Below are 16,397 nucleotides of genomic sequence, written 5' to 3'. Positions count from 1 at the left end.
ACCATAGCTGGTGTAGTTCCTTAATTATCCGACTCCGCTTTCTGGTTATCTGTCGGGGCTTCTTCCTCCTTTTTCTCTTCATCAGTATTGTCATCGTCGGAGGTTGGGGCCTTGCCCTTCGGGGATCCCGGTTCCTCGGTGTCTTCGGGCGAAGCGTCATCGGATGGCTCTGCTGTGGATGTCGCCGCGGCTGCTTCCGCTTCTGCCTTGTCAATTTCAGCTGCACGAGCTTGGGCTACATCCCAGATTTCTCTGCGGTTGCGCTCATCTTTAGCCCGGCGAAGCCGTTCGGTTTCTTCAACACCGCCGCTCTTTTTCAATTTCCCCTCCTGCACAAAGTTCCCGAGTTCCTTTTGAAAGAGATTGACACGACGGTTCTCCAACTCCTTCTTTCGGGTTTTCTCTGCTCTTTCAATGGCCTCCAGACGAGATTCGTGGTTTGGGTGCAGCGCGCGAACTTCGCCCAAAACACCGTCCTTTGCTTTCACAGGGTCAACTGCGGTGTCAATCACCACATTGCGCGATGTGTTCCGCAGCGTGGGACCACCCTCAGCGTTTTGCATGGCCTGCTGCTTGGTTGCTTGCTCTACCAGGGCGAAGGTCTGGGCTGCCTTTTCTAAATCATCTTGCAGATCAGCTGCCAGATCCTCCTGCATGGTGAGTTGATCACGCTCCTCGCAAACAAGTTGTAGCTCCTTCTCCCATATCTTGGTCCAGATCGGTTTCTCCCGTTTGAGGAAGTCTTGCATCTTTTTGATCTCCTTGGTAACAGCACTGACATCCTTGCCCACCGTTTCGAGTTGTCTTGGGAGGGGCCGAACGCCTCGGGCAACCACATCTTTCCGCAGATCCTCGATAAGGTCCTGAAGATCATCAACACGCGCAACGAGCCGCTCGGACTCTTCGGCAAGCTCCTTCTTGCCAGAGTTAACCCGTGCGCGACCGGCATCTCCTTCGAATGATGGCACGGATGCGTCGACGGCTGAAGATTTGACACTATCAGCCTTGGACCGTATCGCACCCATCGAGCTCGCAATATCTGCAGAGAAGTCGGTGTACGTTTGTCGGAGTACGGCGAGATCGCGCCGCAAGCTCGAGAGTTCCGCCATTTGACTGGTACTTCCGGAAATAGGAGCTCGTCGCGTTTCTCCGGCGGCAGGAGCGCTTGGGTTGGATGTGGAAGGTGCGGCTGCAATGCGAGCAATCTCTTTAACAGCATCTAGTTGCCGATCTGAGACGCGTTGCATCATGTTCCCCTGTCCATCCAGTGCCCCCTTCACACCTTCAAGTAGGCGGCGAACTCCGCCAAATTCGTCATCAAAGTGTTTCTTCACTTCATCGAGGGCGTCAACATTTAGAACAAGGACCGAGCGATCTTTGACATCGGCCAGATCCTCAAGCTCATGCCTAATCCCCGAAATAGAATCTTGAATATAGATTTCTGGTAGGTCCGCACCGTTGTTGTGTGTACTCCATGCGAACTTCTCTATGAATGCCAGCTGAAGCCTCCCAATCGTCAATCCAGCTGACCCTTCTGGCAGTACGTATTTCTTAATCTTGCTCCTGTATTGTAGAAACAAGGTGAGTTCCTTGCCGGGTGATGGTTGATCGGGTGAAAACGGTGTAGCTTGAGGTGGAGTTGAAACGGCAGTCGTTTGTTGTCGATTAGTGGATTTGGGCGTTTCCGGGCCCTGATCCATACGAGGCCCGGCGTCCTTAACCGGTTCGAATGCATCTGCAAGACTCGGCTCCTGCGGAGTTGGAGGCAATACTGGTGGCTTTTCTGGGGCGCCATTCAGCTCATCATTTTCCAAGCGAGGCTCATTCTCGGTTGAGGGGATGTCGTTCGCGGGAGGCTCAGGGTGAGCTTCAACGCGGGGTTTCACAGGATCTTCATCCGGAGGATGACTAGTTGAGGGTGGTTGTTGTTGTTGTTGTTGCTGAGCAGCCTTGGCATCAATGTTCCCATGGGATCTGTTCGTCGAGCGCTGTCGCTTGTGAGCATATGATCCGCGTAGACGAACAGCGTTGAGCGATTCTCGAACATCACGGCCCCGATTGGGGATGGGAGAATTCTGGGTTGGGATTACAGGGACTCCATTTGAAGGAGCTCCTAGATGTTTTTGTATTTGATAGGCAGAAAACCGCCGAGATGCACGACGTTCTAGCTCCCCACTGCGCTGTAGGGCACCTATGGCGTCGTCCTGCTTGGGCGGCGGTGGCGGCGGAGGGGGGTATCCTGCGGCGAAATTGGGCGGCAACATCGACGACTCCTTCGAACTCATCTCGCTATCTTTCTGTGGTGGCTGAGTGAGCGCATTCTGCGCTTCGCGCCGGGACGCCTCCCGATCCGCATAACTTCCCGCTTTGATGTCGGGAGAAGATCGGGATGCCTGCGGCTTGTCTTCCAGGGACCCATTGCTGCCGTAACGTGTACGGCCAGAGCGTCTCGGAGATGAAGCTGCGGGAGGCGTATCTTCATACGGTGGAAGAATTTCGTTCGCCAAGCTCCCCGCGCTTGCCTGGCGACCGGGTAGCGGTTTGCCATCTTCCTTCTGCTGTCGTGATCGCAGACGTGCTTGTTTTCTTTTTAAGCCGTGAAGGAGATTGATGATGATATCACGAATGCGAGGGAGGAAGAGATCCAAGCTTTGTGGTGACGCATCTTGACTCAGGGTATCTTCAAGTATCGTACGCAGAAGATCGGGGACAGGACCCAGGTCTGAAGTGTCCACCCCAATGGCGGAAAAGGCACGGCAGGCGAGATTAAATTCATATCCTAGTCGCACGTAGACGTCCGACACCTCGTTCTCGGAAACCTGGCGGCGAGACCATTGCGTTAATGTCTCTAATAACTGTTTTGTCGCTACAAGCAAATGCGTAACACTCTTTTCGATTTGGGATATCTGTCCGTTCGGCTGCAAATCAAAAACAATCATCCCCCAGTTAGCCGCACGGATTTGAGATTTTTGAGGCGATGGGACAAGGGTAAACTTACCACCGCACTTCTTGAAGACTGTGACCTGGTCGAGCCCGATGAACTGCGCGGGGCAGAAGATTGCGAAGTCATGGCTGTGTCTGCGCTCCCTGAGGAGCCAGAGTGGAAGTGCTGGGCGGAGGGGCTTCGTGTCGAGCGCGAGCTGCTCGTGCCGGACTGCATGTGCGCAGGAACTCGGAGTATTATGTGAAGTAAAAAAATAAAAGAGGCGAGTACCGGCGAGAAGCGAAAAAGATATTTATTTCGAAGGCGACGTAGGGGGGTGGGGGCAGGGAACGTGAAGGGTTGGGATGACCGTGCGTGAAGCGAGGAGCAACTCGGCTTGTTGAGGAGAACTGAAGAGCGAAAAAAAATGAGAATAGGACGCGCTGCGCTAAGAGAATGAGAATAGAGGGTTGTAGGCGACCGGTATAGGTACCGAAGAAGGATAGAAGCGCTGGCAGAGATAGAGAGGAGGAATCAAACGAGCCCGTGATAGGCGTTCGACTGCATATTAATTGGGCTGAGGTCACGACGTCCTGGGCCGCGCCTGAGGCAGGAAACGGGTCACTGGCCAATCACAACTCACACCAGCCTCCCCATTTGGCCTTAGGCCTCAGCCCTGGCGGTCTCGTTAATCAACAGGCTGGTTTAGTGTTCCGTGCTTGTGTTTGTGATGCATACCCAGGTAGTCTAAAGAAATAAGCCGCATGAAAATAGATAACAATAGAATACTGTTGGGGTCCTGTCAGATCGCGGCATTCAGCAGCAGCAGCCAGAAGCCCAGAACGTCCTATAAGGTGTCGGGAAGTTCGTCTTCAAGGCCGAGGGTTGGAGCCACTCTCACACTTCCGGAGACCCTGTCTTGCATATGCGCCAATCATCAATCACCCCGAGTAACACGGCCAGATGCACAATTGGATTCTTCAGCTTCCGGTGTCATGGGTCCAGAACCGAGTCGTTATGGAGCCCTTGAACTGTGTTTTCTTGTAGGAAGCTACGACCTGCTAAGCAAACTTTATCGAGGACTAATACGTACAAGATTAAAGGTCCTCCGTGGCTTTCTATTTGAGTGCTCCGAAAATAAAGCGACCAAGTATCTACGTACGGAGTATCTGACTGTAATAAGCGAGGGCACGGTAGCCCCGATGAGCCTCGATATGCGCGGGTGAAGAGGGCGAATTGCCTCAGCACGACAACAAGACGCCAGGAACAGCAGTACTCAAGCAGTGCTGAAGCTGTCGAGGTCTTGTTGTCGGGGTGGTGGTTCCACTAATAATAGGCTCCCTGATCAACTGCTTTAGCCTCCCACCTCCACCTTCACCCAACATTCCCACCCAAACTTCGCCCGTCGAGCTAACTTGGCACCACCCGACGTCGCTCAGGTGTTTTTGCACTTCTTAGTCTTCCTTTGTGGTCCTTGTTGTCTCTGTCTTTGCATTCTCGCTGGATCCTCGAGTTTCGCCTGCCGTGTATTCAGTTCCCACCGCTGGCAGGTCGCAGTCTCATTGTCACCCCTCCTTTCGCTCCTTTCGGTCTACTTCAGGTCCCGTGACCTGGCTCTTGAGCTTAACTCGTGTGCTTTTCCTCCACCCACACCCACACTGCATTGCTGTTGTTTCTCTCCCCTCTTCGACCACCCCTCTTTCCATCCACCCCGGCCCTGCAACACTTCCTCGCGCCCCATTAGCGCAGGCGGTGTGTTGCTCGCATCGTCACGACCTATCCGACAATTCGCTGAGGCTCTCCGTCGTGCAAAGTACTACACGGCGTGAGCTTCGTTTCTTTCGACATTTGAGCCGAACCATGGCTTCTTCCACTGTCAACTCCGGTCCCGTTGCGAACAGTCCTTCCGGTAATGTATCAACACAGAACTCGGGCTCCCGGCCTTCGCTGAGGCCTAGCACAAATTCCAAGTCGTCGGATGGCAGGCGACAGACTGGCAGCCCGGCCGACGGCGGGCAGAGGTACGTTGCGCCCCCAAAACCTGGCATCATCAATCAGCCTTTTGCTCCTATTCATTGCTTCGTTATCACCGCCATAGCCTCAATGCACCCGTTGCCTTACCGCCATAGCCATATTCTATTTGAATACGTCGTGTAGCCGTCCATTGTGGCGGAAGGTCCTTGCTTTCTGTCAGATTTCCATTTGATATGTCTCAATGTCTTCCCTCTCAATTCTGACTTGTTTTCATTTCCCCACTTGACCTACTACGAAATCTTTCTTGCTGACAACAATTATCGTTTTTAGACGTAGCAATTCTCAAAAGGCCTGGACCCAAGGCACGAACCCAATTACCCAACGCCCCTCTTTTCCTCAGCAGAACGGAAACATGACCCAGAAGCCATCGTCTTCTCCTAAACCCGCCGCAAAGGAGTCGAATACCCCAGATAACCATGCTCACGACCGCCTCCTGTTTTTAGTTACTAGCTTCATTGTACGGTCTACAACCACGCTATATATTAATAACTCGGACGAAAGCTTATGATTCTCTAGGGACTTACTGCTACCGTTACTACACGAACTGGCGACGAATACACTGGCATATTCTCTTCATCGTCTCTTGAATCCAACGAGTCTTCGATCACCCTCAAGATGACACAACGACAATCCAAACAAGACCAGTCTCGAGCTAACGGCGTAAGCGATGTCACTAGTCCATTCTTTGGGTCGGCACCAGAGCATGTCATGACGTTCAACATGAACGACGTGCTTGATGTTTCTGTATCCAATGTCACGACAACTGACGTGCTGGCAAAACCTAATGGTACGTACACCACACTCTGGTTTCGAGCGTCTTCAGACAACCCAGCAATTGCCCGCAAACCATCGCTCTAGGCCATCTCTAGTGTCTAACTTTTTTTTTTTTTTTTTTTAATAGGAGCCTCTGCCGGTTTCAGGACAGATGCCGATATCTCCGGAAATCTTGCCATGCGGGAACGAACGTTGAAGCGCTGGGAACCCGCCGCGGACACAGAAACCGACATGTCCCTTGAGAGCACATCGACCGCTACAAAGACTTGGGATCAGTTTGAAACAAATGCCAGACTTTTCGGTGCTACAAGCAGTTATAACGAGGACATGTATACTACCCGCATTGACCGCTCGGACCCGACCTATAAGCAAAAGGAAGCTGAGGCCGCCCGCATTGCTCGTGAAATCGAGAATAGCGATGTGGACAATGCGCACATTAGAGAGGAACGAGGGCTCCAGGCACCGGATGGCGGCGATGAGGAAGACAAGTACAGTGGTGTGCGTCGGGACGAAAAGAATTTCCCAGCATTGGCTTCTGGCCAGCCGAACAAATACACACCACCTGCGCTCAGGAATTCCAACCAACTGACTGCTGCCGCTCCGCCATACACAAGCTCCGTCAAGCGTGCGACCAGCACAAAAGAACACCCGGTCACGACGCTACCGGCCAAGGACACTCCTTTGCAGCAGCCTCCTGCAGCACCCGCGACGAACGCCGGCTCTGCTGCCGACAAGGCTGCCGCTCCTAAAGCATCTTACACCACTCCTGGTGGCGCGAAAGGTGGCCCCCCCGATAATAACTACGAGATTGAAGTCGTGGACCGGTTCCGTATTTTCGCAAACAACGAGAGATCCAAGTTGGACCAACGGCGCCGTAACCAGGCGGCCCACGACCGAACGATCAAGCTCAACGAGCTGATGAAGTTCTCCCAAAATTTCAAGCTTGCTACTCCAGTCCCGAAGGACTTGGTACCCATTCTCGCCAAAGACCCGCATAAACAGGAAGCGATAATCCAGCGAGCCCAGCAGAGCTCCGACGATAAGACACCTACCTCTACTGCTAGCACGCCTGCTGTCGAACACAAAAAGCCCGCAGAGCAAACCCAATTGCCTGCACGTCAGGAAAGCGGCTCAGCACAAGCACAAACAGATCGTCCCACCTACCCTCGTGGGCGCCAAGGGTACCCCCCAACTGGTCCTCATGGCGGCCCCGGAGGTCGATTCCAGCAGCAACCCTTTCACCAGAATCGCCAAGCGACGGGAATGCTCGGGCACCGCCTCGCTGACAATCTCCAGCAGCGGAAGGGTGCGCCTTCGGGGCCAGTTCCAAGCCCGTTGCCCATTCAAGAGCCACGTGCTGGAACTACTAGCGACCAGTCGAATATCTCTAGTCCCGCAAAGGCTCTCACTCCTTCGTCGTCTGCCTCAAAGTTCAATGTGAAGGCCATGGAATTCAAGCCAAACCCCGCGGCCAGTACATTCACGCCTGGTGCATCAAACCCACCGGCCTTTTTGAAGCCTGACTCGCGCGCCAAGAGCCCATCTGCTTTCTTTGGTGCGAAAAAGCCGCGCCCTATCTCTGAACGACCGTCTTTGAAGGATCAATTCAACCCCATCAAGCGTATGAAGAAAGAAAGCGCAGAGCAGACCGACCGGGACTATACTTCCAACGGCGGCATTCCCTTTGCTTACAACACTCTCCCCACCTGGAAAGTTGCCAACACTCCAGAGGAAGAGAAGAGTTATGTGCAGATGTTCAAATCATCGCCCACTTCTCCTCAGAATAGATCCGCCTCGAATCCACAGATGCCACATCAGCCACACCTACCCTACCAGTTCCAGCAGACTTCAACTATGCCTCCCGTGTCTGGCCCTCCTCACGGCCCCCACCTTCACCCTCAACAACACCACGGGACTGGCCCGCCGCACTTCGATGATCCCCACCGTATGCAAATGTCTGCATCCACATCCCAAATGTTCCCTTCTCCAAGGCTTCAACATGGATATCCATCACCTATGGCACCACATGCACAGCTCGCGTACGGCCAGCAGCCCGTTCCTCAATACTACATGAACCAGAGTGGGCCGCAGGCGGCTCACATGAGGCCTTATCAAGGAGCTCCTCAATTTGTCAACCCACAAGCTGGCATGTCAGCGCCTATGATGGTGCAGCAGCCCTCGGGCGGGCCATATATGGGAGTTCCCCAGGCTCCATTCCAGCCCCAAATGCCAATCTATTCGCCAACCCCAGGTCATGTCTATCCCCATATTCCACCTCCTCAACCGCATGGTGGTTATCCTAGTCCTAGCCGCGGTGCACCGGTTATGATGCATCAGAACTCTCAACCTGGTCAACCTCCGCAGCATGTTATGTACATGTCTCCTGGGCAACATCAACAACCGGTGTACCCTGGACAGCAGCCAGGTCACAGTATGTTGCATTGACGCTAACAGCTAAGATCCATGTTTACTAACAGAGTTCCAGTGCCGCCCGCACGAGGCAACTACCCCCAACAACAACCACACTTCCAATCTAGCCCTCATCAGACACATCACTACGGACCGCCCCATCAGCAGCACCGTACGCCAAGCAGCGGCTTCAACCCGGTGCCTCAAATTCCTCCTCCAATGGCTGCTCAACCGCCCCCAGCATCGGGAACCCAGACCCAGGAGACCGCGGAAGAATCTAAATGAATCAAGCGAATAAGTTTGCCGCGAGAGCCCTTTTTTACTTTAGTCCCTCGGAGATTTAGATGAACGCAGTCTTGACAATACCCTTTCGAGTTCCAAAAGTCACCGAAGCCTCGCTAGCCTCGGGGGCTACATCGTTTCGCAAAGTTCCGCATTGCTACGTTCTTAGAAGCTATTCATAACTCGTGTTCGCTCTGGCCACATGGATTATATACTTCTTTGAGCCCGGTACAATCCCTATCCTTTGGTTAGTGTCTTTCAGGTTTTACGCATTTGAGAATGTATTACTAATGAGGTACAGCTGAGATTGACGGAATCCTCCTCCAAGAGTGGACTGGCTGGCTAGTCAGATTCAAAACGTACCGGGCTAGGCCCAAGGGGCAATTTGTTGAATGGAGTTTACCATTGCCTTTGCTGCCGGTGTTCTACCGTGCCCACGTACTTCCCGGCCACTCTTGCGTATACTATATCGGGACCATGCAAGTCATTTATCAGAATATCAACTATCTGGGTCGATTTACATCGATGCTATTGTGCATGGATTGCAGCTGCTTATTATTCATGTAACCCCTTTTGCTATTCAAACCACCTGAGATGGGAAGAACAGCTGAGGTTGGGAGAGGCTTAAGGGCTGGGGTTTATCATTCAGGTTCGAAATCAGGCGTGGATTGTGCGTACAGGCGAGTGTGAATAGGAGCGAGATAGTGGTCAAGCTTGAGCTGCAATGATATTGGTTGGACAACGAATGAAACTTGCTATATAATATCCGGCATGTAGACCCTCCGTAGTGTTATCGAACCTAAAGCAGTTCAGCTGCAGCCCATTAGCATTGTGTTTCCCAACCAGCGAAGCATTTGCTGCCGAGAACGAAACCAACGGTAATTCAATAAGGGCAAGGTAATTGGGGTAATCTCCTCAGGTCTTTTCAGTTTCTTTTTTGGTCTTCATTCACCAAAACCAAACACTCCAGCCGCGGTACTCTCACCTTGTCAAAGAGAGCCACAACAACCAATGAACCGAATTCCACGACACACTCATGTCCAACCCAACTTTCATCCCAACCTAGTCCAACCCGCCCGATGATCCCTGCAGTATAATGTAACCCTCGCGAAGCCAACACAATGTTCGCCGCAGCCATTAGTTTCTGTAATTCCTCATGGAGAAAGAGCGGATCAGAAACCCCAGAACGCGGCTAGCTTGTATTTCTTGTTGTACACATTCTTTCCAAGGTAGACAATGCCGTGGGTCTTGCGACTTCGACCTTGTGCCTTTTATGAAGAGTGTGTCTGCATTTTGGGATACGTAGGCAGGTTGACTTAGTAGGTCGGTGTTGAGCTGCATGTAACATGCGGACGAACCGGTGAGGGGATTTCGGGTGCGTTTGTTGGTTGTTGCGGCGTTTCTTTGGCGTACTGAGTGGGAGTTCCTTCGGTGGTGGAGTGTCTGGTCGAGGATCGCGGTCTGACCTTTTACCATGGTAGCATCATAGGAGATCTTGATCTTTTGGATGGTGGGTAGTAATGAGTATTTGGGTATTCTGATGTTCTGTTGTTCGGTTGTTGATGGTGGCACATGGCCAGCTTTTTCTTGATGGGGAGGAAGAAAAAAAGAGGAAAGAGAACTTACTGCACCTAGCTTTATATGCTGAGACGGACAGTTAGTTCAGCTGACCTGGGTTAGTGAGTTCCATTCGGGAATTGAATCAGAGCAGTGGATTGTGTATAAAATGACCTGGTGTTGCGAAGAGAGTGAAGAGTAGCAGGAAGCGAAGAGTGAAGCAGGGGAGCTCCAGCTCCGAGTCCAGACGCCCTAAGCCAGATCGGGGGCGGGGTACAGCGCCCATCGCTCGTTATTCTTCCACCAGACCAAGGCATCCAGATTCGAGACTCTCTCTCCTGCGACGATCATCCAGGAACGCCGAAACCGCGCGCCAGCTCGTTTGGATTTCCTTGCACCATTCCCCTCCGCCCTCCCTCCTCGTCCTCTCATCCCCGTACCCGAGCGGACCTCCGAGCCCGCGGCGTGTCTCCGGAAAAGACCAACTCAGCTGGCAACAACAAACTACTTCTAGGAACATCAGTGTATCGCCACTGCCATGGATTTCCTCAAATCGGCCGTCGCGTCTGCGATGGCCAAAGGCAGCTCGTTTCCTTATTCGCTAGGAGACAGAGTCGACATCTCCGACTCGATCTGGACACTTCACAACGCGACAAAACGGGTATGCACGCCACCACCAATTGCCCTCCTGCGGCCATACTGTTTACGGACACGGCGCTAATATACCGCTATATCGCGTTGCTCAATACAGGAAGACGGCTCATCATGTAGTATTTTCACCTTCGAAATTGCCACGAATAAGTCCCGTCTGCCGCTCGCAAAGAACGCCGTACGGAAATCACGAACGCTGAGACACCCCGGGGTGATTAAGGTTTTGGATACTATTGAGGTATTGTCCGCATATGCTACGCCTTCAAAAGGGCTGTTTCTCAAGGGGGGATACTCATAGGGTCTAGACTGAAACTACCATCTACATCGTGACGGAACGAGTCGTGCCCCTTTCCTGGAATGTGAAGCGCAGGAGTTTGAGTGAAGAGACTTCTAAATGGGGGCTATGTACAGTGGCGGTATGCTCTCAACTTCGCGCACGTGTCATGCATCCACTAATTCCCCTCTGCGTAATGTAGTCTACCCTGAAATTCATCAACGGAGACGCCGCGTCTGTCCACGGTGCCGTGAGGGCGTCCTCGGTATACACAAGCGAGAGTGGCGAGTGGAAGCTCGGAGGATTCGAGATATTGAGCTCAATGAATGATGATCAGGCGGTGATATATGTCAGTCACTTTTGGGAACGACCTTATTGTCATACCGCTAACTCGGCCGCAGACATATGGCAGTCTTGTACCGGACGCCGCTCGATACACACCGCCAGAGATTGTAAAGGGTGGTTGGGATGCGATCAAGCGCCACCCTTTAACGGCTGTCGATTCCTATGGCCTGGCGATACTGGTGTTTGAGGTTTTTAATGGCAGCTTTTCGGGCGGAGATCAAATCGGCAGGACGACGAATATCCCGCCTAGTATGCACCAAAGTTATAAGCGCCTCGGCACAGCCAACCCCAAACTGCGATTGAGCCCGGCGCACTTTGTAGATCAAGGGAAGAAGAGTGGTGGCTTTTTCGAGACACCTCTTATTCGGTTGACGGACGATATTGACAGTTTAGGCCTGAAGAACGAGTCTGAGAGGGAGGAGTTTCTCAAGTGAGTTCCTACATCTAACGACTCATCCTCGGAGTTGTAGTCTGACGCTTCCAGTGAACTCGAAAATTTGTCCGAAGACTTCCCGGAGGATTTCTTCAAGATGAAAGTTCTACCGGAACTGTTAAAGTCCGTCGAGTTTGGGGGTGGTGGCCCAAAGGTCTTGTCAGCTATTCTGAAGATCGGAGGGAAGTTATCGCAGGACGAGTTTAACGCTAAGCTTACACCTGTTGTTGTTCGCCTGTTCGGGAATCCTGATCGAGCTATCCGAGTCTGTCTTCTTGATCATCTGCCGGTAATGATTGAGAACCTTTCTCAGAAAATAGTTAACGATACGATATTCCCTCAGATGGTTAGTTTTCTACTTAATCTGCGGTCATAACGATACTGACATTGTGTTGCAGACCTCTGGATTCACAGATGCAGCGCCCGTCGTTCGAGAGCAGACGGTGAAAGCTGTTCTGCCTCTTATTAACAAACTAAGTGACCGAACAATCAATGGCGAACTCCTTAAATTTTTGGCGCGAACTGCCAACGACGAGCAGCCGGGTATTCGGACGAATACTACGATCTGCTTGGGAAAGATTGCGAAGAACCTGGGTCAAGGCGTAAGTGGGAGTGAAATCCCTGTTGGATTAAAGCTAATGGTTACTATAGTCGAGAGCGAAAGTTCTCGTCGCAGCTTTCACGCGCGCCCTTAGAGATCCATTTGTGCATGCTCGCAACGCTGGCTTGTTGGCGCTCTCTGCAACACTGGAGGTTTTCTCTGACGAGGATTGCGCGACTAAAGTTCTGCCTGCCATATGCCCTGCTCTTCTCGACCGGGAAAAGTGTGTCACCAACAATCGCTCCTGAGTAGGCATTGACTAACAGTTTTTCACAGGCTAGTAAGGGACCAGGCCAACAAAGCGTTAGACATGTACCTGCAACGTGTCAGGAAGTTTGGCAATACCATGGCCGACACAGTTCTCCCAGCAACAACGAGTTCAGACGCCCCCAAAGATGCGGCCCGTATCGGAACGTCCAACGACAAATCATGGGCAGGCTGGGCCATTTCCTCGTTCACCAATAAAATAGCAACAGCTGACGGCGAAATCGAACCTACTGCGGGTTCTACTAAACCCGCCGAGGAGCCCAGACGCTCAGTATCCGTTCCTCGTCCGACGAAGCCAACATCCCCAGCGCCGTCTACTGAATCTAAAACTACACTACGACCTTCAGTTCAGCCCCTGGGTCGCTCATTGTCAGCACATCCCGCGCCAGTACATAGGGAGGACCCTGAACCTGCGGACGATGTCTACGATGCATGGGGAGCGATGGACGATGACGAAGACGGATGGGGGAATGACGAAGACCCGTTCAATGCTCCATCGACTATCTCGCCCACCAGTGCTACGTCCAAACCCAAAGCAAGCCCTGTGCCGTACGACGATGGCGGTGAACCGGACTTTGCGGGGTGGCTTGCCGCGCAGTCGAAAGCCAAGAAACCGCTGCCTAAAGGTCTAAGCAGCTCCCGAACGACGCCGACCTCGAGGACCGCTAGTCCTGGCTTGACAGCAAAGCCCAAGGTTGCCGCTGCGCCTGCAAAGAAGATTGACACGAAACCTAAAGACGAGGAAGAAGATGACGGCTGGGGAGATGCGTGGGATTGATTTAGCACTCTGTCTTTTGGCCTGCGAGCGTTCCAAAACTGGAGTTTGGTGCTTGAGTAGACGGGTCGTCCCTGGGGCGTTGCGGATTGTTGATAAGATACCATGCATATAGTAGGATATAGATCTAAACGGGATATTGCGTTCTATCCCGATATAGTCGCCCTTTACCTAATATCAGATTTTTACCCATCTGAATTATATACTGAGTATATAGTATATCCCCAGATTCTCCAAGTCTTATACTTTTATAAGTAGTTGGTGGCGCTTGTCTCGACCAATCGGATCACGGCAGCCCCGTGATCACCATTACCGCTGTTTTCCGCCCGGCATGAAAGAGCTTCATCATCTGTGATTCCATCTCGCGCTCTGGCAATTGTCCTGTAATTGGCTATCGACGTGAAGACCATTACCAATAAGCCGACCGGTCCGTCTTACGGTGCTGCCTTCGCTTGAGTGTTGTTGGTGGAACAAGCTGTCGCCGCGTGCCTTTTTAATCTTGCTGCCTTGCACCGGCCATCAACCTTTACAAGACCAGGGTGCTCCCCGAGTACGCGCCGCCCAGAGGGCTAGAACTGCTCGCATAACATTTTCTGCACTATGTATGGCAGATTGCTAATGCGATAATCTGTCTATTCTGGTATCTCACATATCCCGGTGTTTGATCGTCCCCCGCCATGGACCCTGATGAGGCGCCTCCGCCGCCATACTCCGCTGTAGACCCTTTACTTGCGCCATCGAACAGCAACAGAAATGCAACCTCCTCGTCTAATGCAACTGCCAGTCTTCACCACCTTCGCAGTGGGGATACACGGCTTCATGGTCCAAGTGCTGCGCCTATCCCAACTCATTTCACCTCGGCCGCCGCCTACTTTGCGGAACGGCCACCCCCTGTAATTGAGGACGGAGAGCAGACGCTGGAGCACCATATGACCATCTACCCGCGGAGTCAAGCCAAAGACTTCCCCCGTCGTCCGCGATGCTGGAGCCCGCGGATAGAGCACATCGCTCAGCAGGATTGGGATATGTTCTTACGCCACCTCTTCCCTCCGCATCTCGGCCTTGCGTCCTCGTCAGCGGAACTCCCGCGACAAATCAGGGCTGAGATTCGACGAGATCGAAAAGATCGACCGCAGGAGACGGATGAGGAGCGTGAGAGACGTATCGCGACAGTTATGAGGGAGTGGAACCAGTACTTCTTCGAGCTTCGGGCGGTCCGGATTGTGTTCTTTTACGTGATGGATCCCAGGGCTGCGCCAATATCCCCGCTCTGTCCTCGTTGCTATCCGGCTGCGACGAGGGCCACGCAGGATAATCGAACTACTCAAACTCCAGAGACTGGTAGAGGACACCCTTTGCCGCCTAACGCGCACCCAGCAGTGACAGGATATTCGCAAGCTGGTATGTATCCAGGGCAGCCACCGATGCCTTATGGATATCCAAATCCCGTCGTTCCAGCTCCATTCCCGACGCAGCAGAGTTCTGGATTCTTTCACCCTGCGAATCCTCATGCTTATCAGAATCCATACCCACAGTACCAGCCGTGGGGTTGGGGAGGTAACCAATACCCGCAGCAGTATGAAAGTTCGAGCACGAAAGGTGGGCCGCTAGGATGGCTGTCGAGTCTTGCTTCATCGGCTCAAAAGTACGGCGATCGCATTACGGAGCAGGCTGCCCATTACGGTAGACAAGTTGAAGAACAAGCCCTGGCGCACGGCCGTTGGATTGAAGAACAAGCAGGCCTTGGCGGACGCAAGGTTGAAGGTGCATTTTCTGGATGGAGTGCGCCCCAACAGGGATACTACCCTTACTACTATCCTCCACCTACTGCTGCTACTCCTACTACTATTACTACTGCAGCTATGACAACTACCACCCCAGACCCTACTCAACAAACTATACAGCAACTCCCACAACCAACAATCACCCAAGGAACACCCCAGCCATCAACCCAATCATCAACTCAACGCCGCCGCAGCAGCTCCGTCTGCTCCGTCTCCTCAGACTCCTCCCTCTCCTCAATCGACTCCATATCCACAACCTCCGAACTCAGCTCCTCAGACCTCGCCACCGTCCGCGCCCAACTCCTCTCCCTAGACGACCACCACGACCGCGACCTATACGAAGCAGCCGTAGAACTCCGCCGCCAACTCGACGCCCTCCGCGAGTCCCGCCGCCAAGCACGCATCTCCGGCCGCGGCCGCTGGCGTCATGGCTGGGGCAACCAGTCCCGACACAATGACTCCTCCTCCGGCCAAGGCCGAAGCAGCTGGGGCCGGTGGGAGTCGCCTCAGGATCGCCAGCGGAACGCGGCGGAGCGGCGCGCGGCGAAGGAGGAGCTCCGGGCAACGAGGAAGGCGTTCCGTGAGGTGCTGAGGCGCGCGAGGGAGGAGCAGCGTGAGCAGAGACGGATGAAGCGGACTAGACGTCGGCAGCAGAGACGCGCGCGAAGGGGTCAGACGAGAGGTGAGGAGCCTGCGCCGGCGCCTGTGTCTGTTTCTGCATCTGCATCTGCATCTGCGTCTACGTCGGGGCCTGGTCCTGTTTCTGCGGGGCCTCCGCCTGAGGCGGGTCTGGAACAGCAATTGCAGAATCTCGAATTAGAAAATAATAGAGAAAACCGCACGACGGCCCGGGCAGGTGCAACAGGTCCATCGCAGCAGCGGACAGACGCAGACTCGGAAAGCAGCGCGGTTAGCTCGATTGGCACGCCGAGCGCCAGCTCGGACGAGGGCGAGGATACCAAAAAGGATAAAGAGAAGGAAAAGAAGAATTTTGGCAAGGAAAGAAAATAAATTAAATGCACTCACTCGTTTGGTCGTTTGGTCGTTTGGTCGTTCTGAGCGGTTGGAGTTCTTTTGATGTGATATGATATCGGACGGTGTTTGAGGTGGCCTGGGCCTTGGGGTCTTGCTTGTCTTGTTATATATTCTTAACATTTTGATATCTCTTGGGGAGAGTCGTTTAGTTACAGCCCTCGCTTGGACATCCGTTTAATGAAGCTATGACCATTCCATTGATCCATTCCAACAGTAGACGTACGGCTCAGGACTGCTCCCTCATTTGACTCTA

General features: G+C 53.0%; 4 protein-coding genes across 4 annotated transcripts; 3 read left to right on the top strand and 1 right to left on the bottom strand.

Annotated features, from left to right (window-relative positions):
* Nucleotides 1-20: 20 nt before the first annotated feature.
* Nucleotides 21-3,070, bottom strand: ASPSYDRAFT_83408 (formin-mediated actin nucleation enhancer; the record flags this gene model as incomplete). The annotated part of the gene is made up of 2 exons (XM_040851220.1): nt 21-2,918; nt 2,999-3,070. The coding sequence occupies 2 exons, from the start codon at nt 3,068-3,070 to the stop codon at nt 21-23; spliced, it is 2,970 nt and encodes a 989-aa protein (XP_040707145.1).
* A 1,713-nt stretch (nt 3,071-4,783) lies between these two features.
* ASPSYDRAFT_53047 (putative PAB1 binding protein (Pbp1)) lies at nt 4,784-8,425 on the top strand (the record flags this gene model as incomplete). Its single annotated transcript, XM_040848606.1, has 5 exons — nt 4,784-4,944; nt 5,228-5,414; nt 5,474-5,744; nt 5,859-8,162; nt 8,217-8,425. 5 exons carry the CDS (start codon nt 4,784-4,786, stop codon nt 8,423-8,425), a joined length of 3,132 nt encoding a protein of 1,043 aa, XP_040707144.1.
* A 1,863-nt stretch (nt 8,426-10,288) lies between these two features.
* ASPSYDRAFT_37876 (COPI-interacting protein CEX1) lies at nt 10,289-13,550 on the top strand. Its single transcript, XM_040845588.1, has 9 exons — nt 10,289-10,640; nt 10,731-10,868; nt 10,936-11,046; nt 11,107-11,253; nt 11,306-11,679; nt 11,734-12,028; nt 12,081-12,284; nt 12,334-12,506; nt 12,560-13,550. Exons 1-9 carry the CDS (start codon nt 10,518-10,520, stop codon nt 13,326-13,328), a joined length of 2,334 nt encoding a protein of 777 aa, XP_040707143.1. The 5' UTR covers nt 10,289-10,517; the 3' UTR covers nt 13,329-13,550.
* A 452-nt stretch (nt 13,551-14,002) lies between these two features.
* On the top strand, nt 14,003-16,120 carry ASPSYDRAFT_53045 (uncharacterized protein; the record flags this gene model as incomplete). The annotated part of the gene is made up of 1 exon (XM_040848605.1): nt 14,003-16,120. One exon carries the CDS (start codon nt 14,003-14,005, stop codon nt 16,118-16,120), a length of 2,118 nt encoding a protein of 705 aa, XP_040707142.1.
* Nucleotides 16,121-16,397: the final 277 nt, after the last annotated feature.

The sequence above is a fragment of the Aspergillus sydowii genome (assembly GCF_001890705.1).
Source record: "Aspergillus sydowii CBS 593.65 unplaced genomic scaffold ASPSYscaffold_1, whole genome shotgun sequence".
Classification (NCBI taxonomy): Eukaryota; Fungi; Ascomycota; class Eurotiomycetes; order Eurotiales; family Aspergillaceae; genus Aspergillus; species Aspergillus sydowii.
This window is presented reverse-complemented; position numbering and strand designations above follow the sequence as displayed.

What these genes read in the sequence shown, in the direction of transcription:
- ASPSYDRAFT_37876 (XM_040845588.1), top strand. Translation starts at nt 10,518, where the DNA reads ATGGATTTCCTCAAATCGGCCGTCGCGTCTGCGATGGCCAAAGGCAGC. An exon ending in AGGTTTTGGATACTATTGAG is followed by an intron (nt 10,869 to 10,935) that starts GTATTGTCCGCA and finishes CATAGGGTCTAG; the next exon opens with ACTGAAACTACCATCTACAT. An exon ending in GGGGGCTATGTACAGTGGCG is followed by an intron (nt 11,047 to 11,106) that starts GTATGCTCTCAA and finishes TGCGTAATGTAG; the next exon opens with TCTACCCTGAAATTCATCAA.